The 23,139-nt window shown below is 33.0% G+C and overlaps 2 protein-coding genes across 3 annotated transcripts; both read right to left on the bottom strand.

Annotated features, from left to right (window-relative positions):
* Nucleotides 1-2,746: 2,746 nt before the first annotated feature.
* LOC107949294 (casparian strip membrane protein 1) lies at nucleotides 2,747-3,908 on the bottom strand. The gene is made up of 3 exons (XM_016884016.2): nucleotides 3,536-3,908; nucleotides 3,307-3,430; nucleotides 2,747-3,195 (listed from the first exon to the last, which is right to left on the bottom strand). Exons 1-3 carry the CDS (start codon nucleotides 3,799-3,801, stop codon nucleotides 2,980-2,982), a joined length of 606 nt encoding a protein of 201 aa, XP_016739505.1. The 5' UTR covers nucleotides 3,802-3,908; the 3' UTR covers nucleotides 2,747-2,979.
* A 1,801-nt stretch (nucleotides 3,909-5,709) lies between these two features.
* On the bottom strand, nucleotides 5,710-9,517 carry LOC107948443 (mitochondrial fission protein ELM1). Of its 2 annotated transcripts, XM_016882987.2 has the most exons (12): nucleotides 9,115-9,517; nucleotides 8,773-8,935; nucleotides 8,552-8,618; nucleotides 8,341-8,406; nucleotides 8,149-8,230; nucleotides 7,782-7,931; nucleotides 7,523-7,649; nucleotides 6,833-6,945; nucleotides 6,664-6,727; nucleotides 6,475-6,568; nucleotides 6,271-6,379; nucleotides 5,710-6,114 (listed from the first exon to the last, which is right to left on the bottom strand). In XM_016882987.2, exons 1-12 carry the CDS (start codon nucleotides 9,295-9,297, stop codon nucleotides 6,013-6,015), a joined length of 1,320 nt encoding a protein of 439 aa, XP_016738476.1. In that variant the 5' UTR covers nucleotides 9,298-9,517; the 3' UTR covers nucleotides 5,710-6,012. The 2 variants fall into 2 exon arrangements, with proteins under 2 accessions (XP_016738476.1, XP_016738477.1); XM_016882988.2 differs by lacking the exon at nucleotides 8,149-8,230 and having other exon boundaries at nucleotides 8,310-8,406.
* Nucleotides 9,518-23,139: the final 13,622 nt, after the last annotated feature.

The following is a 23,139-nucleotide window of genomic DNA, read 5'->3' as shown; positions in this document are numbered from 1 at the left end:
TCTCATCTCCTTGAGTATTTTAGACTTGAAAGGATGCAGAATCAACATCGAGTCGAACGACATTAAAGTATCTCGTGGAGCTCTCGTTTTGTTAAAAGGTAAAAGAACCGGCAGTCTTTATATTCTGGAAGGTTCTACAGTGACCGGTGAAATCGGACGTCCCTCGTCCGTTACGGAGTCAAAGTCAACTCATTTGAAGCGGAGGCAACTTGGTCATAGGAGGGAAAAAGGTATGACCGTTTCGTTGAAGAGAGGTTCTCTTTTGGATGCAGGTTTTGAAAAGTTAGGGCACTGTATTCGTGAAAATCAGACCTGGGTTAGTTTTGATTTGGCAGTGCACAAGTCGAAGGCTAGAAGTCTTCCAGCTTCTAAGCATAGATTCGACTCAGTTAATTCCCTGCATAGTTCAAGATAGGCCCGTGGCGGGTTTTGGCAAAGATGACATTGAAAGAATTCGTGTCAAGGTGGAGATTGTTAGAATTGTGTGACCCAAATTCTAAGAGATTGCTTGCAAGTCAAGTTAAACAAAAATATATTTTCTTTCTAGAAGATTTAGTATTTATTAGTATAATATATTTAGCATTTATTAGTATAGTTTATTTGACTTACTAATTTAGCCTATAAATAGGCTCCTTTACAATCTTAGAATTAAGAGACACCCATTAGATTAGAACTCATAACACATTCAGAGAATTTTGTGTTTACGTTTGAGGGTTCTTTGTTTTTCGGGGTTTAGTTTTTATCTCCATCTTTTGTACTCTTCATTCTTTTGCCATTATAGTAAAATTATCTTTGCCCGTGGTTTTTTATCCTCTTTTGAGGGGTTTTTCCACGTTAAATTTGTGTGTTCATCTTCTCAATTTCTTCTACTATTTTTACTTGTTCATTGCTTATTCGGGACGATCCTAACATATACTATTGTAAATTAAATTTTTTTCAATATTTTTGTTCTCTTATTTTTCCTAATAATAATTGGGATGTTGAGTTGTTAATGTAACACCTCACATTTGATTTGGTCGCCAAATTTAAATGTGAGATATCATATTACGTTGCCGAAGCAATTCAAATTAACTTATTTCTTTCTCATATCATTTAGAATTCAATTACCATTCGTATCAAAATGATCATCCATTTCAATCACAATTTTACATTCATATGGTGTAATAATACAATTCATTGAGTTACTTGGTGATAGTAAGTCAATTTGAGAGTTGAAACTCGAATCCAAATTCAATTTTCAAGTTTTAACATTATGTTTCGAGATAGAGACTCAATGTCTCAAGACAAGCCACAATTTTATTTTTGATGATAGCATGTCTCCAGACAGGCCTCTCCTATTTTTCTATTTTTAATTCGATGTTGAAATGTCTCGATACAAGGGGTTCTCATCTCTAGTGATTGAGCCAGAAAATTATTGTTTGGAGGTTAGAATTAAATTGTATATTTTTATGATAGTAAAACAGCAATTTTTTTTATTTTAATAGTCTATACCTTTATAATTTTTAAAAGATTAAATCAAAATTTTATCGTTTTGGGTGGTCAAAATGTAACTTTATCATTATTAATTTAAAATATTATAAATTATAAAAAATTTAAATAAAAAAATTATTTTAGGGGCCGAGACCCTTGTTAGCCCCCTAACTTTGCCACTAATTGTCTTGAGACATGAAACTGAACAAATCTTTTTTAGGCTTGATGTCTCATTATCTTAAGACAAAGGCGATTCTGTCTCAAGACAAAAACAAATCTTACATCGGATTCAAAGTGCTAAATCTTTGGTGTTGAGGAGGAGGATGTAAGCCATGTGCTTAGAGAAGGTGTCAAATCTTTCGTGATCATGCAGGAGTTTAGGTGTTGGGTTTTGCTCGAGCGGTTGGCAGATGCACAGTGCTAGAAGCGGAAGCGTTGGGGTGTCTTTGACAGTAACTCAAGCGTGGAACGTTGGTCTTCGCCAGATAATGTTGGAAATGCGTAATCTTGAATTGTTAAAGCTACTTAAGACTGAATGTGATAGTTTGGTGTTGAGCGGGGTTATCCGAGCCATCATGGAATTGTTGAGAAGATGTTGGGAAGTGCAACTACTCCATACATATAGAGAGGGAAATTGTCTTGCTGACGCCATGGCAGCCACAATGCTCAACAAACCGATTGGCCCTTATGCCTTTCCCGATCTGCCGGAGACTATATTGCAAGGACTGCAGGATAAGGAGATGCAAAGGATGCTGCCTACATTGCTTACTATTTAAATTGTTGAAAGGAAGTTTGGTAGTAATTTAGTTTTGTCCCTTATATAAAAAAAATTACTATGGATTTATTTTACTTAATTAAAAACAAAATAATAGTATAATAATTAATAAATCAAAATGTCTAGTTATTTGATATAATTTTCAAGAAATATTTCAATCATATTTATTTATTATTTTATAGGACTAATATTTCGTTTATTATTACATTTTGACTATTATAATTTGCTCGAAATATTACTTTTATATCAATTTTATCTTCTTCTTTTTTTATCATTTTGATAATTTTATTAACAGAAATAATATTACATTTCGTAAAACAGATGTGTTAAAAAGTAAATCACACACATTTTGTGAATCAAACGGCCTAAAAAGTAAATAATTTATTTGATTACATTACAAAAGTTTCAAAAAAATCAATAAATAAATTCTATTTTTTGCTGATATCAAGGCATTCACACCCACGTGTGTTAACCCAAATATTCAAAGAAGTAAATAATTGATTATGAAATATCTCCAAATCTCAATAGAATTTCATTCTTCTAAATAAGAATTGAACCTTTACTACATTAGGTACAAATTCATTAATTCTTTAATCTTAAACTAAAATTTTTAAACATATAGCTTTACATGACGGTAGATTGATGCCAAATGAAACATATAGCTTTATATCAAGTTGTAATAAATGTAAATCGATCGCTCATGCTTGTTCTCTTCAGCAATCTCTTTTATAGTTTTAGTGCTTTTTGAGGGCAAAAGCAGACAGAAGAATCAACGACATCAGAACCACAACAGTAAAGAACGATGCCACCACAGCGCCGCTCACACCCTGGCAAAAATCACCGAATTGGTCGCAGATGCTTAGCCAGTTTGTGTTCGGGTTCCCATTCTGAGCCAAGTAGACTATGGCTGCTGCCGCTGCGCCGGCCGCGGTTGCTAAAGTCAATACCACCTGCATGCCATGTGCATATACATCCATATATATACACATCAACCGAAACGTTAATATATTGATTTTGGTAGGTTCATATGGGAATTTCCGAACATGCATGCGAATGCTTACAGTGTCCAAAATGAAAAGGAGGAGTCTCGGCGCAACTGCGTGAGGGCGGACGATGGTAACTAAGGAGAAAGGAAGGGAAAGGACGAGATATGCGCCAACTAGTGCCATTGCGATCACAAAAAACCTGCAAATAAATTGATTATATATGTATATATATCTCATTATATTCCAATCTTTCTTCAACAATATCTAGCTGTCATTATACATATGTTATGACTAAGCAACGTACATAAGTGTGGGAAGATCATCATAACTGGCTTCGAACTGGAAGAATTGACTGAAGAAAGGAAGAGTTTCATCACTGGTTCCCATGGTAGCAGCAGCGGCTATAGTTGAAATAATGGCTCCTAGTCTCAGAAGGAAGTCCAAAATACCCAACCCTTTCTTGAATCCCTTCTTTTGCTCCCTGGATGTAGCAATGAGTGATCCTTTGCCTTTTTCAACGCCGCTCGACTCTGCCACATTAATGCTTGAGTGATCACTGCTCTTCATCATTTTTTTTTCTTTTCTTTTGTTTTGGGAGGGAAAATAGAGGAAATTTGAGAACTATACAATAAAAGAGAAGTTGAAGCTTTGTTTTTGTGATGGAAATTGGTTGAATGGATGAAGTTTTTATAGATGATTAGCTTATAATTCTATTGGTCGAATTTGATATATTTATTTTTTAAAAATTGAAAAGACAATCTATTTATTTTAATTGACAAAATTTAATTCTGAGAAATTAGCCCAATTGTTGGTAAGCATATAGACTTAAACTATAGATTTTTGCTAATATGTTATGTACATCTTATTAGAATACTTATTTTTGCTAATTCATTACATGTAAACTACTATATTGTTGATTTTCATGTTACGTATAAGTACTAAAGTATGTAAATTATACAATTGATCATTTAATTTTTAAAATTTTTTATTTTAGGCACTAAAAAATAAAAAATTTCATTTTAAGCATTATTGTTAAAAACTATTTTTATTTTATGCACTGTCGTTAAAAAATATTTTTATTTTGATCACTTATCATTAATTTAATGTTATCATAAATTAATTTTAGTTATCTAACTTTAATAAATTCTCATTTTGGTCGCTTATTTTATCTTTTTAATTTCATTTAATTTTTCATTTTCTAAAATTAATTTTAAACTTTTCATTTTCCCGTAAAAAGAAAAAACATGGGGTTTTATAAAGAATTACCTAGGTTTTTATAGGTAACACGGGTTTTTATTGGAAAAAAACATTTTACCCTTTTCATTTCCTTTTTCCCCTCTTTTAAAATTAATTTTAGTTTTTTTTAGTAACAAGTGAAAACCTGAATTTTTCTAGTGAATTATTTGTTCTTTTACAAAAAAAACTTGAGTTTTTATAAGGAATAGAGTTACAAGGAAAACCTAAGTTTTACCTCCGTAGTTGAATAACTCAATTTCTTATGAAAACCAAGGTTTTTTTTGAAAAAAATAAAATTAATTTAAAAAAAGAAATAAGTGACCAAAATGAGAATTTATTAAAGTTGGGTGACTAAAATTATTGTACAACATTGAATTAATAGCGGGTGACCAAAATGAGAATAGTTTTTAATGGTAGTGCCTAAAATGAAAATAGTTTTTGATCATGATGCCTAAAATGAATATTTTTATTTTTATTTTTTGGTGCTTAAATTGTAAACTTACGGAAATTTGGTGATGAATTGTGTTATTTACCTTATAAAACTTTGGCAGAGTAAATTTTTAGATTTGTTAAATAAAGAATGAAATTCATAATTAAATATATATGTTTTTTTTATTATAATGGAGTAGGGCTCTCTCCACATATAGCATTGAAGCTGGTAGAGGTAATCGCAGTGGATATAGACGTAATTGGCTTAAATTAGTATATTTTAATTAGCATTTTGTAAGTTATCGTCAGAATTTATGATACCTAATTTTTCATTTACTTTGATATTCTATGTATTTAAACATGGGTATAAAATTATGATAAATTTAGATGAGCTGAGAGGTTGCAAGAGCCAAGTTTTTGGTCATTTACAAGTGTTGCTTTCACTTAATAGAAATGGAGTAGGAGCTTGTAATCAAAGGCAAACAAAACTACGACAAAAATACCAACTCACGAAATAAAAGTTAATTCTCTTAATCTCTCAACTAAACTCCACCTGACCTCCCTAATCCAACACTCCCAAAATTGGTCATTGCCTAAACCAACAACAAATCAAAATGGACTTTTATATAGGGAATGAACCCGGACTCAATTGATTCATATAATCACATTTAATAAATGATATTCACGGATCTGATGAAGCTTGAATTTTTTCAAGCTTGTCTGGAAGTTTGTTTTCCATTTATGTCATGTTTCGATGAGGTTGATTCAGGCAAGATGTAGAAACTGTGGGGGTTTTAGATTTTACAAACCAGATAGAGCGGAACAGAAGTGTGTTTCTTTTATCCATTTGCCTTTGGATCAAAATATAATGAACAAAGTAGAATTCATGTCTCTTTTACCTTACACTCTCAAAATTTTTGTGGTGTCAACAAGAAGCAAGGTGTGACAAAATTAATTGTGAAAGAAAAAGAACTACAGTAAAAACTTTTCTGATATGTCTTCACTTGGACATGTGTGCAAAAGAAGATCAATCAGTTGGTACGGACTGGATTAAACTCTGTTCAAAGGTGGAAGCAATTGCAAAAGCTTGGATAAAAATCGAGCACTGAAAGCAGATTATGCGTCTATTGTCCATCCTCGATCAGCAAGTGCCTTCATCACCTGGCTAGCGGCCTCTGCTGTGTCATTTAACGGTGGATAGCTCCAGCTCTCAGATATCTGTAAAACCAACATATTCAGCAGGCGTGTAAAATTACATGCTTGAGATATTCCAGAAATAAGGCCAGGCAGTTCCAGTTGCTAGAGAAAATTTGTGGTGGCTTTCTTTAATAAATCAGAAGGAACATTGAAATTTACATGCATCAAAAAACTTACATCCTCTTTGCCAGTGAAAGGACGAACTGCTCCTCGTTTCCACAGAGACTTTTGGAAGTCAGCAAACTTCCATGTACATCTCTCAGCTCCTATAACATAGACTGGTTTTCTGAAGCACAGTGGATTGTAACGAGGATGTTCAAATTCAAAAAACCAATATAACCTGTTAATAATTGGATGTGGCTTACAGTTTTCAAGACCTACCCTGTAGTGGAAGCCTCACTCAACATGCTTACCGAGTCTGCTGTGATAACAAAAGCATCAGCCCAAGCCAGATGTCCCATGTGTGGATTAGGACCTAAACAACATATCATCAATTGATGGGGTGAATAAACTTAGCTACCATGAAAAGGAGGGGAGGGAAATCTCTTAAGAAGACTGGAAACAGTTTACCTTCACCATCCCAAATGTAAACCTTTGGATTAGAACTAAACTCCTTCAATAAGATTTTTGATACCTATTGGTGTAATTCTCAAGAAGAATCCAAGAATTCGTTAGAAAACCAATAACGTCAGTTCTTGTTGACAAATTTGACAAACAGAAACTTTCAAAGTGTTTTTACCTTCTCAGGAGTCCTTCTCGAGAAAGATATCCTGACGCTGCCGCAACTCCATAGAACATTCTGCAGCATAGCTATTAACTGCTTTGCAAGATCCGCACCATATTGACAGCTGCCTGCGTAAATCTTTTGATTTAGCATATAAAAAACTACTAGATAAAAGTCTCAAAGGAAGGTTGGTAGATATTCTGCAGAAGATATAATTCATTCAATCTTTTAAACAATAATTCAATTAAAACGCTCTTATGTAGTGAAAAAGCCCTCATGACAAAATCAAATTATTACAAGAAATTTGGGGTTTGACGACTGGATATTAGAAAAGTTCATTGATCAGATTCTTTTGCCTATATCATTATGAAAAGTGAAAAATATGACTGAAAAAAAGAGCATTTAAATGAGTTCAACAATGACAATGGAACATGATGCTGGTGGATATCTGTGAACGAGATTAAATCATTTTCTATTTTATAATTGCCATCGGATTCTTTAATATTATGTTATAAACAAACAACATTCCTACATATACAAAGGATACTTTAATACATTTCAAACAACAAGTATAACTACAATAAAAGATGCAAATTAGCAAGTATCAGTTAACATAAAGCAACTGCATTATCCAAAAAGAAGTTAGAGACTTAAAAAGATGATTGATCAAAATGATAACAAACTCCATGATGCACTAAATATTACTTGTTGGCCCTCCAATGTTGACAACAAGCAAGGGCCTCGCAAGCGGAGCCAGTTCATCATGCCAGACTGAAGCAGCACTTCTTAATGCAGCAGAATCAGCCAGATGAAGAGCTCCCACAGTGAGAACCTGAAATTCAGAAACAACTACCGATGAGCTACATACCAACCAACCAATGACAAGAGAAACTATAACTTAACAGCCAGCAAAGAGACTCCTATGTCAAGATGCCTTCTCAGTATTTACAACTTAAATACATACCATATGTCTATCAGGAGGTCTGCGAGGAGTTATCCACCTCTGGAGAAACCAAGGAATTTGTCTCTGTCCATGAGGAGTCAATGGATAATAATCATGCTGAGGAGTAATCACTAAATCAAACCTATTCAGCCGTGACCGTGGATGTTGTATCTGAAAATTGAATCAAAGAAAAATATATATAAAACCACAAATTGCAGTATATGCATCTAAAAAGGAAAAAAACATATGATTACCGGCATAATGAATAAACAATTTCAGGCCATTTTCTTGGATTTTTTCTTATGAGAAATATAAAAGCCAATATGTATCTGAAAAGAAATATATAAAAGGTTGAACATTCTGACCACCTTTTAAACTTTTAACGTACTGTGAAATCACCCAGGTCTACAAAGTCGAAACAGTTGAATAACTTCAAAGGAAACATACAAATTGCCTTGTATATCAAGCACCTAGTGGAAACTCCAATAAAAACTCACATTCAAATATAAACAAAGAGGAAAAGAGAATTAAAAAAAAAAAAGGTTTAACCTGAACAAGAAAAACATTTTCTGTGGCTAACCGTTTAATGGAGCTCGCAACAGAGATTGTATCCCGACCAGACGCGATGACCAACAGAGGGCCCTCCCTAATAGAGTAAAATAAAATAAGAAAATAATCACAAGAGAAAGAACTGCCACTAGAAAGCTAAATCACATAGCTTCAACGTCAAGTGTCACATTGTGCAACAAAAAGTAGTAGCAAACAAAGAAATTCAAGTTGGAAGAATTTACTTCTCAAATGTATCCCGTGCCATCATTGCAATTTGTTTTGCATCAGCTTCTATTACACTGGACAACCCTGTAGTTCTCATATGAATTTTGATTTTTTTTTTTTGGGGGGGGGGGGCGGGGGACAAAAAAAAGGACAAATCAAAGACTTCTTCAACATAAAAGGGTGCCATCTTTGGTACTGCAATATGAAACCATATAATTTGAGAGCTGAAAGCAGATACCAGTTTTTTCAATTGTAAAAGGAACCACTTTACTCCATCCAGCTTCCACTTGAACTCCTGAATAGATGCAAATTTGCCTCATAACATAATCCAATTTTTTATGAAGAGAAACCGGAAGCCAATGTAGCCACTTATTGATTCCTCCTCTTGGCCTTGTAACACGCTGCATAATATATTAAACAAATACTATATAAATAATAACAAATCAAAATTTCCCATTGCTTACAAATAGCTGTATTTCAATTTGAATCTTGGGACGTGTAAAAGACACACAATAATTAGATTAAAAGAACTGAGTTTTGAAATGAACAGTCAAAGAGGAAGATATAAAGAGAAGCTTACATATAAAGTATGACAACCCGAGAGACCTAAAGCCCGAACCAAACCGATGCATTGATTCTCAGCTCCCGAGAAGCCATTTCCAATCACAACAACCCGTTTGATTATCCCATAAATCCCGGCTTCGAACACCTCCGCCGCGCTCCTCCGTCCTATGGGCAGTTCAGGAAGCCTTATGGGTCTCATGAGCCACCTCTGGAATAACCCAGTCACTTGGTACTTGATGAAGATCGATTGTCTTTTTAACGAAACAGCGAAACGAGTCGAATTGTTTTCGTTTTTGGCACCTGAATTGAAAGTTAAAACATTCGCAGTATTGTTGTTTGAATATTAAAACGGGCCCAAGAAAAGGCCACTATAGAACAGAACAACAAAGTCTTGGTGGACTTTTTCACTTTTTTGAAGGAAAACTCTTTCTTTCACTGGCACTGCTTCATTTTATTTGGGTTTCTTTTTATATTGTTCTTTTACTGGGTTGAATAAACTTGGCCGGTATGGATTGATATTTATAAATCTAGCCATTATATTTCTTATTCATTTATGTAAATTGTGACTATTAAATATGGAATAAATTAAAATTATATAATTATTTATTTTATATAAAAATAAATTTCAATCACTAAATATATATTAATGTAGATAGTATTTAAATCAATATCATAAAAATATTGGATCAATTTTAAATTTTACATGCATGATAAATATAATTTATTGCTAAATTTAACGTTTGAATTATTAAAACATTAATAATATATATATATATATATAACAACAGCAAAAACATGATTGATTCAAAACCCCAAGGCCAGCGAGGTAGTGGGGAAGTTAGGGATTGGCAGGGATCTTGCCCTCTTTTGAATGGAAAATTTTTCATTTGCACTCTTTATAATAAAATTACACTTTGTCCCATCCCAAAATGGTAAAAAATTATTTAATCATTTAAAATTAAAAAGACATAGGCTATTAAAATAGTGAAATTGTATTTTTACTATAGTAAAAATATACAATTTAATTCTGCCCCACTAAAAAATATTCTAACTTCACCCTTGCTGCCAGATATATACGATGGCAAAAAACAATAGTACACAACAATTTTGTTTACAAAAACAATAAAGAAACTATACGAAACCGATATGAGAACCACAACCAACACAATGTAAAATGAAGATTTATGACTGGGCCATAAGGATTTAAACTTAAGGTCTTGTATTGGCTTGGTCCCAGACTCTAATAGCCTTTTAGTGCATTCATAGTGTTTGGGTATGATAATTTAGAAGGATAAGTCGCAAATGGGATAAAACATTTATAAGAAAATAAAATTGTAAAGACAATCAAGAAACATCCATCATCTTAAACAAAAAATAATTAAGTTTGAGGCAAAAGTGATCTCAATGTAGAACACATGCCCATTGCCCTTATAATCATCTTAATGATTGTCTATTTGCTTTATGCATTCTAAAATTAAATGTTAAAAATTATTTGGGAAAAAAATCAAGAAAAAAAGAAGATAGGAAAAAATCAAACCCCTAATATGATATTAAAAGAACTAAGAGAAATCAAGAAAATGGAGCAAAATGAACAAGAAAAACTCAAACAAAGTTTTGCTTAATGATGAGAGTGTATAAAGGAAATGCTCAGTCAACAATTTTCAATCTTAATAAATATTGAAATTTTAGTTGTTGTGGTGAGAAATAAATTGTGCCACATTATTAGGTATTATATATATTTATGATGAATCAAATAACAGAAGATGATGATGATGATGTATAGCAGTTCACCTGACTTAAGGTTAGGTGGAGAGCTATTTTGCAAGGTGGTCAAAGCTTGGTTGGAATTTGGCTAATGAAAGGGAGAGAATGACTATTGAAAGAGGAGAGAGAGAGAGAGGATCCCCCAATGTATGGGAGTTAAGGGTTTATATATTCTAAAATAGGATCCCAAAGTGCCACGTGTCACTATCCTATTGGTGGTCGTAGGGTATGTTAATAGATTATTCTTCCATGGTAGGCCTAGACTATACAACTAGGGTGGTGATTGGACACAATGTCAATCACTTTAGATAGGGCATGATATATTAATGATATTTTGGTCAAGTGTCATGCCTCACCTTATAGGGGACATTTTGGAGGAAAAGTGAGTACTTGAAAGATTTTAGGATTAGGGTTTTATAGGCCAACTATGATTAAGGATACTTATCATTTTGTAAGATGATGTGACCAATGTCAGTGAACAAGAAATATTTCTAAGCATGATAAGATGCCTCAAAAAGGGATTTTGGAAGTTGAAGTTTTTGATGTATGGGGATTGACTTCATGGGGCCATTCTTGAATTCATTAAGAAATTAGTACATTTTGTTGGTAGTGAATTATGTTCCCAAGTGGGTAAAAGTAGTGACCTTGTCAACAAATTATACTAAGGCAGTCGTAAAATTTTTATGTAAGAACATTTTCTTGAGATTTGAGACTCCTCAAGCACTCTTAAGTGATGAAGATTCACATTTTTACAGTAAGTAATTAGAAAATGTTTTATCAAAGTATAGTGTTAAGCACCGAATTGCAACTGATTACCATCCGTAAGCCAATGGTCAAGCAGAGGTATCAAACCATGAGATTAAGCAAATCCTTGAGAATATAGTGAACTCATCTTGGGAAAATTGGATGGTTTAATTAGATGATGCCTTGTGAGCTTATAAGACAACTTATAAAACTCTATTGGGGATGTCTCCTATCATAGTGTTTACAGAAAGACCTATCATTTGCCAATAGAGTTAGAAAATAGAGCATACTGGGCAGTTAAAGAATTAAATCTTGATATTAATTTAGCTAAACACGCTAGGTTGTTTCAACTACATGAATTGAAAGAATTTAGATTTTTGGCATATTAGAATGCCAAGTTGTACAAAGAGAAAAGCACTGAATTGCAACTGCTTACCATCCGCAAGCCAATGGTGAAGAAGATGTATCAAATCATAAGATTAATCAAATCCTTGAGAAGAGAGTGAACTCATCTCAAAAAAATTGGTTGGTTCAATTAGATGATGCATTGTGTGTAACAACCCGGTTTGAGCTAAAACAGAATAGTGATTTCGGAACCACAAATTCGACGTTAGAAAATTATTTTAATATTATTTTTTATGTTTACAGCATGTTATTTTATATGTGTGAAAATTTCGTGAGCTAATTTTATTGTTTAATTGCTCAATTTGAGAAAAATGACTAAATCGAGTAAAATGCAAAAGTTGCATTCTACTTGTTAAAGGTGCCAAATAGCTTTGGTTTTAAATTTGATGGCCTTAAATGAAAATTATACCATTTTAAATGTTAGAGGACTTATATGGACATTAAATGGATGATATTAAATGATTTATAATAAGGTTAGTTTAGTAATTTGGTTATTAAAGGTTAAAATAAATAAAACAAAGCTAATTAAAGCTTCATTCTCATATTCATGCATCAAAAATTAAAAGAAGAAGAAGATAAGATAGGGTTTTTCATTCAGCTAGGCAAATTCAAGCAATTAAGGTACGATTTTTGATCTATTTTTGATGATTTCTATATTTTTGTAATCGTTGCAGCTCAATCTAGCTAGTCCGTACCTTTAATTGTGAAACTGTTAAAGATTTTAAGAGTTTCCATTGATGATTTTTTGTGTTCTTTGGTATTTGAAGATGAAATATGAAAGCTTGATGATAGATTTTCAAGTTTTGTAAAGTGATCTTTGATGAAAATGCATAATAGAGATAAAATTGTGAAATATGCAAATTGAGTGGTTGAAATGTGAAATAAATGAAATTTTTGGGCTGCTAGGGACCCATATATAATTTAGAAAAGCTTGGATTTAATGAAAATATGTGAATTTTGTGTATTTGTGAAATAAGGACTAAATTGTTAATGTGTAAAAGTTTAGGGGCTAAATTGTAAATAAGCCTAACTTATGTTTTGGACTAAATTGAATGAGTGGTTGGTTAAAGAAGTTAATTTTGAATATATTTAGATCAAGAAAAGAGGAATCCGAAATTAGATCGAGAGAAAGGTAAGATTATCGAGTAATTGACTCATTTCGCCGTTTTCATACTTGAGGTAAGTTCGTATGTGACGTTTTCCTTATAAATGTATGTTAAATGCTTTGATGTTGTCTAAATTGTGATTATGAGATTTTTATTAATGTATGAATTGTAAATATGATTTTACGGATATATTAGAAGATGGAATCAACAAGCTAAAAATCCCGGTTGAACTTTAGGAATAGATTTGGATACTGGTGACATGTTATAAGATGATATACCAATTTGGCTTCGGGCTATGCATATCGGATGAGTTGACTTCGGGCCATCTTATTAGCACTTCGGGTACGAGTTATACCGATTTGGCTTTGGGCCATGCATATCGGATGTTTTGGCTTCGGGCCATGAAAATAGTTCTTCGAATAAGTTATCTTGATTTGGCTATGGGCCATGGTATAGGTACTTATCGTACGAGATTTATGAGTATCCGATTTCTATTCCAAATGGTTCAATGGGTAAACAAATGTTGTGGTTGAGAAAGAGGTTAGTAAAAGGCGATATAGGTATGTACAAAACTATTCAAGTATTAAACAATGAAAGTTCGATAAGATTGTATTTGATCATGATTTGAGACATGAGAAAGGTTTGTAGTTATTGTGTATATAGATTTGTTATGTGTAGTTGGTTGATTTGTATTTATGCAATGAATTAAGTTATTCATATACGAGCTTACTAAGCTATGAAGCTTACTTTGTGTGTTTTTTCTATGTTTTATAGTGAATCAAGCTAGCTTGAATCCGGGAGTCGTCGAGAACATCATCACATTATCAAACATCTAAGTTGGTACTTTTGAGTTAAACATCTTTTGTAATATCCCGAATTAGGGCTTAATCAGAATAGTGGTTTTGTGACCACAAATTCGAGATAGAAATAATTATTTTATGATTATTTTGAGGTCTATGATATGATTCCATGATTGTATGAAAATTTCGTGAAAAAATTCTATGCATAAAGTGCTTAATTTGAAGATAGGGACTAAATTGAATAAGTTGCAAAACTTGTATTCTAGAAGTTTCTAGTATGAAATTGCTTTGAAATATTAATTAGGAGGTCTTAAATAGAAATTTAACCAATTTCAAAGTTTATGGACAAATATTGGACATGAATGGAATTTTTGGAAAGTTTAGTAGTAAGGGCATTTTGGTCATTTAGGGGTAAAATGAATTAAAATACAAAATAGAAAGCCGATTTTGCTCATCTTCTTCACCATGGACGTGTATACCAAGGGATACTCCATGGCTAGGGTTTCCAAGCTTCCAAGCTCGATTATGAAGGAAATCGAGATTCGAGCTTAAATCGGGAAAATACAAGGTTATGGACTAAAATGGTAAATTGCTGTTTCTGGATCGAGGTAAGTTCGTATGATAATAATAATGCAATGTTATGTTTGAATTATATTTCTTACTATTATTGCATCTATTTTATGATTTAATATATTGGAAAAATTGATGGAACGGTGTTTATGATGTGGAATTATGACATGAAAGAATGTTACATGAAATGCAAGAAAATGAAGATACATGACAAGTGATATATGAAATATGTGATATATGTTATGTAAATTCTTAAAAGCTGATTTGATATTTGAGTTGTGTCTTATTATACTATGAATGGACAATTGGTACTATGGATAGTGAGATCGACACTTCGAGTAAATTCGTACATAAATAGTCTATCGATTCTTTTTATGTTATTATATTTTGATATCATATGAAATGTCGCTGCCTATCAAATGGTTATTTGATGTAAATTATGAATTTAAATTGATTACGGACAATTTAGTAAAATGTTGAAAAGTGAGGAATTTCCCGATTGAACCTTAGGAATAAAAACGATACGAATGATCTATTGTGAGGTCGCATGTGTAGTACTAAGTGCAGGCTACTATGTGTATTAGATGGTGAGGTCACGTGTGTAGTACTAAGTGCAGGCTAATACGTGTACCAGACTGTTGGTCGCATGTGTAGTACTAAGTGCAGGCTACTATGTGTACCAGATAGCTTCGGCTACAAGTGTGGAAATGGGAAAATGTGCAGGCAATTGTGTATCTGTTATTATTTCGATGAGTTCAACGGGAAATCGATTAAATGAAAATACATGTGAAAGTGATTATGTGATGAACAAGTGCAAGTATATGCTTATTTGAATTTATGAGTAATATGCTCAATATTTGAGCGAACCTCGGTAAAATGGAATGGATTAAGTGAAATTGTGTAAAAGTGAACTTTAGTAGTAAAACAATATTAGATAGTAGCAGTGCATGACTTTGAAAATTCACAAAAAATTGTCTAATTTGAATTAATTTAAAAAAAGTTATGGAAATAAAGCTTAATGAGTCTATTTTCACATTAAAGAAACAGAGGAAACAAAAGAATTCTATATTGTGTGATATTTGAATTCTTGTGAAATAGGGTCTGAATGAATTCGAGATCCCCTGTTCTGACTTTAGAAATTCACCATAAATTTTAAAAAAATTATTGAGAGTCATACCTTACATGCATGGATTCTTTCTTGAACCTAATTTTAAGGGAAACAAACGGCATGGTTGTTGGAATTCTGTACAGGGAGAAATTCGGTTCGTAGTGCACAGGGGTCAGAGTAGTCATACCCTGAAACAGGGGAGACTTTAACTAATAAACTGTACTAAATTGCCTGACCAAAAATTCTAGAAAAAAATTAGTAAGTATACATATGAATCTAGTTGCATAAAAAATTTACGGAATTGGATTTCAAGTTTTGTAACTTGAGATATGATTTTTTTAACACTGGGACTCCAAAAAATAGCTTATACTGAATATGTGTAATTGTACAATTATAGTGTTTTATCTTGAAAAGCATGGTAGTAATTGCTTATTATTTTCATATGAACTTACTAAGCGTAAAGCTTACCCATCCTCTCCATTTCTTTAGTATTGGCAGGTCGGCTCGGGGTTGGAAATCGTCGGAGGCAAAATCACACTATCAAACTATCATTTTTGGGAAAATTAATTCAAATATTAGAAATATCAAGTGAGTGGCATGTATAGGAAGTTGGTTTGTGATATGTATTTTTATTATGATTTTGACCATACGTATCAGTCTGCATTGAGTTATCGTATAAAATCATGAGATGTGGTCCTTATCCATTATGGTTTATAAGTTTAATTAATCGTGCCATGTCCTATGTTTTGATGTGATGATATAGTTAGCTTTGTTTGTTATGCATGTGTTCGAAAAGTTTTGAATTAAATGAAATTTTATGGCCCGATTTTCGTCTATGTGTATTGTTAAGTCTGGTAATGCCTCATACTCTGTTCCGACCTTGGATACGGGTAAGGGGTGTTACATCTTTGGTATATGACATGTATATGCTAGATGTGGTATTTTGGTTGTGATTATAGCCATGAGAGTTGGCTTGTAAATGATATTAATATTGATGTGTGTTTAGCTACTAGAAATGGCTTGTAAATGTACATGGTTTGGTATGTAAATATATAGCCATGAGCAATGGCTTATTTTGATATGTTTTGTATGGATGTGGTTAGGATTTTATAGTTGTTCAAATGGTTATTTGAATTATGGTAAATGATTCATATTGTTTGGTATTGTTTTGGCATGTAATTGGCTAAGTAAATGATAGTGAATTGAGTTTTGGGTTAGATGAGATTATAATGATATGAATTGTGTATGAATTGGAATTGATTTGGCTACTTTTTTTTTGTTTGGAAATTGTACATTTTTCTTTATGTAGGTACATTGAAGTTGGGGTGGCAAATTGGTCTTGCAAATAGCTTATTTTTGTCCACGCGAGTAGAGACACGGGCGTGTATCTCAGCTGTGTGCGACACACGGTCGTATTACATGGCCGTGTGTCTCTTGGTGTTGATATTAGAATGAAGTTAGTATGCTCCACACGGTCTCACACATGGGCGTGTAACCAGCCATGTGGTACAAGTCAGTATACTTCCTAATTGGCACACGGCCTAGCACACGGGCATGTGACTTGGCCGTGTTGCATAAGTCAGTATACCCTACAGTTTTGGCACGGTCTAGTACACGGCCTAGCACACGGACGTGTGTGGCCATTTTGAAGGGCACACGGGCTAGACACACGGGTGTGTGATTGGCCGTGTTACCCGAGTAAGTATGTATGCCCTGTTTCCACACAGCCTAAGACAAGGGCGTGTCTAGAGTCATGTGAGGCACAAGGTCTATTCACACAGGCGTGTGACCTCTGTATGGTTGAAAAATTTCTAAGTTTCCAAAAATTTTCGTATGTTATCAGTTTAGTCCCGAACTAATTCTAAAGCATGTTTAAGGCCTCATAGGCCCTAATAAGGGACAATGTGATTGCGTTGAATGGTATTTGAGTATGAATGCATAAATGTATGAGTTATGTATATTATATGATGTATATTGATCGGTACTACCTCATAATCCTATTTTAGCAACAGATACGGGTTAGGGGCGTTACATTGTGAGCTTATAAGACAACTTATAAAACTCCATTGGGGATGTCTCCATATCATACTGTTTACAGTAAAAACTATCCTTTGCCAATAGAATTAGAAAAGTAAACATACTTGGCAATTAAGAAATTGAATCTTGGTCCTAATTTAGCTAAAAACACTAGGTTGTTTCAACTAGATGAATTGGAGGAGTTTAGATTTTTGGCATATGAGAATGCCGAGTTGTACAAAGATAAAAGCAAATTGTGCCATGATTCCATAATTAAGAAGAGCTTTGTCCCGGGACGACAAATGTTACTATTTAATTCTTGACTTAAATTGTTACCAGGAAAACTTCAATTGCGATGGTCCAGTCTATACACAATTAACTGTGTGCTAGCCAATGGGGCTATTGAGCTTGGAACAAAAGATGGACAACTATTTTTAGTAAACAGGCAAAGAGTAAAGCCATATCTTGGGGGAACTGTTGATACTTTCCAAGAAATTTGATATTAGGATTGCGTTGTTTACAAAGTTGAGACTAGGATCATGTTGTTAAAGAGGATGATGATGCTAAAGTGTTATGTTGGGATATGGTTGAAGTTTGAAGTAGGTGATACCACTATCCTTTGAACTTGAATTTTTTGGTTTGTTTTTGTTTTATTTTATTATTTGCATACTTCTGCTTTTGATTTTTTTTTCTGTAGGTTACCTGCTTGAGGATTACACAACATTTTTGAGCTTCAACGAGGAGGTGGGCAACTTTGACTTTACCTCACATTGCCTAATGATAATTAGTGAAGTCCTTATACCTCTTAATTATTATTGGAAACACATTGAGGACAATGTGTGATTTAATTAGAGGCTACATAGAATTTGCTTTACTTTATTTTGTGTTTTATGTATGTTAATTTTATGTTTTAGGAAATTTTCAAAAAAAACCTTTGTTTTATTTTTGTTTGTGAATGGTGCTTAAGCATGGTGGATGTGAATAATTAGTTGATTTGATATGATATATTTTAATTGACTTTTTTGACTCGTAAATTTTGCATAAAGATAGTTAAATTCTATTCTTTTTTAGTCTAGATTAGTTAGTTCACTTAGTTACATTGTGCGATAGAGTAAAAGTGGTTATTATATGTTGAAATACTAGATTTTATGTCATTATATGTTGAAATACTAGATTTTATGTCATGTAATAAATAAATGTGTAGATGGATGTATACACATGTTTGGAATTTTATGTCATTTATGGAATTGTAAATAGAAGCATGTTTTGAATTTATATTTGTTGAGATGTCTAAGGATGACCTAAGGCATTGTTTGTTTAGCCTAGAGCTGAAATGACTACCTTCGGTATGCTATAACATTCCTAGTTCCTAATATTTAGAGTCTTATTTTTCGTTCTTGATGAACCTCTATCTTTGAGACTTTGAGCCCAAAACTGAGTATGATACTAAATCCTTTCTCTATCTTATTTTGTTTAATTGCACTTTGAATTGAACATCAGACCATAGACATTAAGGGTTAGGTAGATACATAATAGTGGTCTCGTATTATTCACTTGAGTGGTAAAAGTGAAAAGACTGTTTAATTTAGTGAGTATAGAATCTAGCTTAAAAGTGTTGAAATAAAAAATTTTAAGTGAATAAAAACAAGGTGAGGGATAAAAGCTTTTAGAGAGATTTAAAGCATTGAATCTATTAAAAGCATTGTGAGTAAAAAAAGTGATCTATTTTGAAGTGTGATCAATGTTGAAATTTCTTTTGAGCCTAAAAAGAACTTTTTTGCTTCATAGTGCATTATTTTTGCTAGCCTTTTATAGTTACGAATATTTAATTGTCTCTTCCAAAATTTTGGAGAAATAATGGAGGGGAGAGAATGAGAAATAAGGTGGTGAGAAACATGGTTGCCATTAGGGATGAGTAGGAAACATTTGTTTAAAAAATCCGATTTAAAAAATAGTTGTTTATCACAGTGGAAAATTAAAAATTGAAAACCTAGTCGGTTTGTGATATCTATAGCAATAAACTTTTTCTTGAAAAAAAACCTATACTTTAAGTGAGATGGATCCTAGACGTTAACAGCTTTCAATTGAACAACATTTTCTGCTATTCTTGTACCACCAAGATTTCATATAACAATATAATAGACTAGCAATTATTAAGTATTAAAACTTATAGACTCAATCAACGGTAAACATGGCTTCGAAACCACCATTTTAAGTATCATTAAAATTGGGCCGTTACAACACATCCTAAGGAAGTGTTGCTAATAATCACTTAGCACTGTGTTGTTTGGTTGTGCTAGGTGCTTGATATCTATTGGTTGTTTCCAAAGTGGGTTCTAGAAACTTCCTAAGGCTTGTAACGGTTATAAAATGTGATAACCCGAATTAGGGCCTAATCAGAATAGTGGTTTTGAGACCACAAAATCCTAGATAGAAATAATTATTTTATGATTATTTTGAGGTCTATGATATGATTTCATGATTGTGTGAAAATTTCGTGAAGAAATTTTATGCATAAAGTGCTTAATTTGAAGTTAGGGACTAAATTGAATAAGTTGCAAAACTTGCATTCTAGAAGTTTCTACTATGAAATTGCTTTGAAATATTAATTAGGAGGTCTTAAATACAAATTTGACCAATTTCTAAGTTTATGGACAAAAATTGGACATGGATGGAATTTTTGAAAGTTTAGTAAGGAAGGGCATTTTGGTCATTTGGATATTAAATGAAATAAAATGGGAAAAATAACACAAAAATTATCATCTTCTCCATAAGTTGCTGCTAAATTTTTCTCTCCACCATAGCTAGGGTTTCAACACTTTTAAGCCTTGATTGTAAGTGATTTCTATGCCCGTTTTTAATGTTCTTTACATTTTTGAAATCTGCGTAGCTCGGTTTACCTATTTCTACCAATATTTTGAGCTAGGGTTTATATTTAAAATTTTTCCCATGGATGATATGTATGAATTTTGATGTTTTATGGCAGAATATGAAGTTTGAGATTGTGTTAAACAACTTTTGCTAAGTGATTTTTTCGTAAAAACGAGTAAAATAACATAATTGGTACAAATACCTAATATTCTTAAGTAAATGTTAGAGTGTGAATTTGATGTTGCTATAGAAGGGAAAAATGATTAGCATGTCATAAAACATAAGAAAATAGGATGAGCTTTAATTTACGAGCCTTGGGGCAAAAGTGTAAATATGTAAAACTTTAGGGGTAAAATGGTAATTTTGTCAAAGTTTGTAGTAGGGGCCGTTTTGATGCATGTGTGTATTAAATAAATTAATTTGGTATTATAGATCAAGAGAAAAGAGATTCGAGTCAAGATCGGGGGAAAAATAAAGTTTACGAGGAATAGGCTCGACTATTCTCATTTTGTATCGAGGTAAGTTCATATGTAAATATTGTAATATAACTGTTATTTTAAATCATTTAATGATATTTATATGATATTATGATTGTTATCATGCAATTCTATGCTTTGTGGTCATTGTTGGACAACATGCAAAAATTTTATGAATTATGTGAAAAATGTGAAAGACTACCGAAGTATCGTCATTGGTATTCCAAGGAGAATGGTAAAGCAGTACGAATGAGGAAAGTCCCGTTGAACCTTAGGAATGGATTAGGATATTTGGGCATTCGAACTCGTTGATTTGAGTCCGAGTTGTCCGAGCTCGTTGAGTTGAGTCCGAGTTCACTTATAGATGCAAATGCCCGAGCTCGTTGAATTGAGTCCGAGTTCGCTTATGGGCGGGTTACATGGTAGCTTGGCTACATATGTGGCACTTATGTGCAAACTTTCCATGTATCTGAGTTATATTCTGATGTGTTCAACGGGTAAAATTCTAGTGAAATGGAAGAATACTCAAGATGAAAGTGACGTATTGGTAAGTGTTGTGGAATGGGCACTTTGGACAGGTATGTAGTTAACCCTCGGGTTGAGACTTGATACGACAACAATAATATGGTAAGATGATGAATGATGAATAGAAATGTGATACATGTTTTGGTGATATTATGCTAATGTTGGTTGGTATAATTGCTTTGCTAAGTTATTTGTTATTTGCATGTGGACTTACTAAGCATCTATGCTTACTCCCTCCTTTTCATTCTTTATAGTTTTGACAAGTCAATTTGGAGATCGGGATGGTTGGAGGCACGCTCACACTATCACTGGACAATCACGGTATAATGACTTGAAATTTTTAGAAATATGACATGTATAGCATTCCAATCATTTTGTGTGTATAATCTTACGATATGGCCTATGGATGGAATGGAAATGTTTGAGAATGATTAGCTATTGGAATGGCTAATCAAGTTTATATATGATAACATGTATGCTTTATGTCTTAACTAAACCATGAATATCCTTGGAAACGTAAAATTGGCCACAAAACAGAATTAGACAGCAGTAGTGACGTGATTTTGAAAAATCACTAAAAATAGTAGAAATGGAATTAAATGATGAATAATTTATGGAATTGATTCTTGATGAGTCTATTTTCATATAGAAGAAATAAAACAGGTAAATGAGTTATATTTTATGTGAGATTTAAGTTTATATGAAACAAGGTCAGAGCAATCTCTGAATCCCCTGTTTTGACTTTTAAAATTCACCATAAATTATAAAAAAAAACAATTAGGAGTTTTACCTTACATGTATGAAATCCTTATTGAGTCTAGTTTTATGAGAAACAAACGGAATAGTCATTGAAGATTTATATAGGGAGATATCTGATTCGTAATACACATGGGTCAGAGTAGACGAACCTTGAAACAAGGGAAACTTTAACTAATAAACTGTACTAATTTGCCTAACCAAAAATTATAGAAAAAAGTAGTAATTATATATATGAGTCTAGTTTTAGGGAAAATTTATGGAATTAGATTTTTAGTTTTTTAACTCGATATATGGATTTTTTAGCGACTATGACGCAGTTAGCCAGCTTGTTTGGAAATTCTAAAATAAATTGTTTGAGTTGTTTAATTAATGAATTAAGTCCCTGAACACCTCGCGCTCGACTCCGACGACGGTCTCGGGTATGCGGGTGTGACATTTGGTGGTATCAGAGCAGGTTTAGTCAGTTCTTGGGCTAACATGGTGTAAGTACGGATTTTGCTATACATGCCATATTTATATATTATGATAGTGTGACTACTCCTGACCTTTTTAAATGATTTTTTTTATAGTAAATGGATCCTGATCCAACTGTGGCTGATGATGTAGAGTGCAATGCGCCAGCTCCTGCTGAAGGGGCGGTGCCGATTGAAAATCGACCTCCTACTGTTAGCCAAGGAGGAGGAGAAAGGGCTCGGGAAGCCTTTCTCCAAATGATGAATGCTTGGTATACAGAGTTCGTTCGTACGAACCCGACTGCTCAACAACCTCCCCCACCACCCCCGATTTCTCAACCTGTACCCCAGATTCCTTCAGGTATGGATCTGATGAAATTCCATAGATCTCCGGTTGACCGAATCCGCAAGCAAGGGGCCAAAGAATTCAGGGCAAATGTTGATA

The sequence above is a fragment of the Gossypium hirsutum genome, chromosome A04, assembly GCF_007990345.1.
Source record: "Gossypium hirsutum isolate 1008001.06 chromosome A04, Gossypium_hirsutum_v2.1, whole genome shotgun sequence".
NCBI lineage: Eukaryota > Viridiplantae > Streptophyta > Magnoliopsida > Malvales > Malvaceae > Gossypium > Gossypium hirsutum.
Note: the sequence above shows the minus strand (reverse complement) of the source record. Positions and strands in the feature narration are given on the sequence as shown.

Coding starts and splice junctions, on each gene's coding strand:
- LOC107949294 (XM_016884016.2), bottom strand. CDS start 3,801: ATGATGAAGAGCAGTGATCACTCAAGCATTAATGTGGCAGAGTCGAGC. Junction 3,431..3,535: donor GATGATCTTCCCACACTTAT/GTACGTTGCTTA, acceptor ATTTATTTGCAG/GTTTTTTGTGATCGCAATGG. Junction 3,196..3,306: donor TCCTTTTCATTTTGGACACT/GTAAGCATTCGC, acceptor CATGGCATGCAG/GTGGTATTGACTTTAGCAAC.
- LOC107948443 (XM_016882987.2), bottom strand. CDS start 9,297: ATGAGACCCATAAGGCTTCCTGAACTGCCCATAGGACGGAGGAGCGCG. Junction 6,946..7,522: donor CAACATTGGAGGGCCAACAA/GTAATATTTAGT, acceptor AGATTTACGCAG/GCAGCTGTCAATATGGTGCG. Junction 6,115..6,270: donor CTTTCACTGGCAAAGAGGAT/GTAAGTTTTTTG, acceptor TTGGTTTTACAG/ATATCTGAGAGCTGGAGCTA.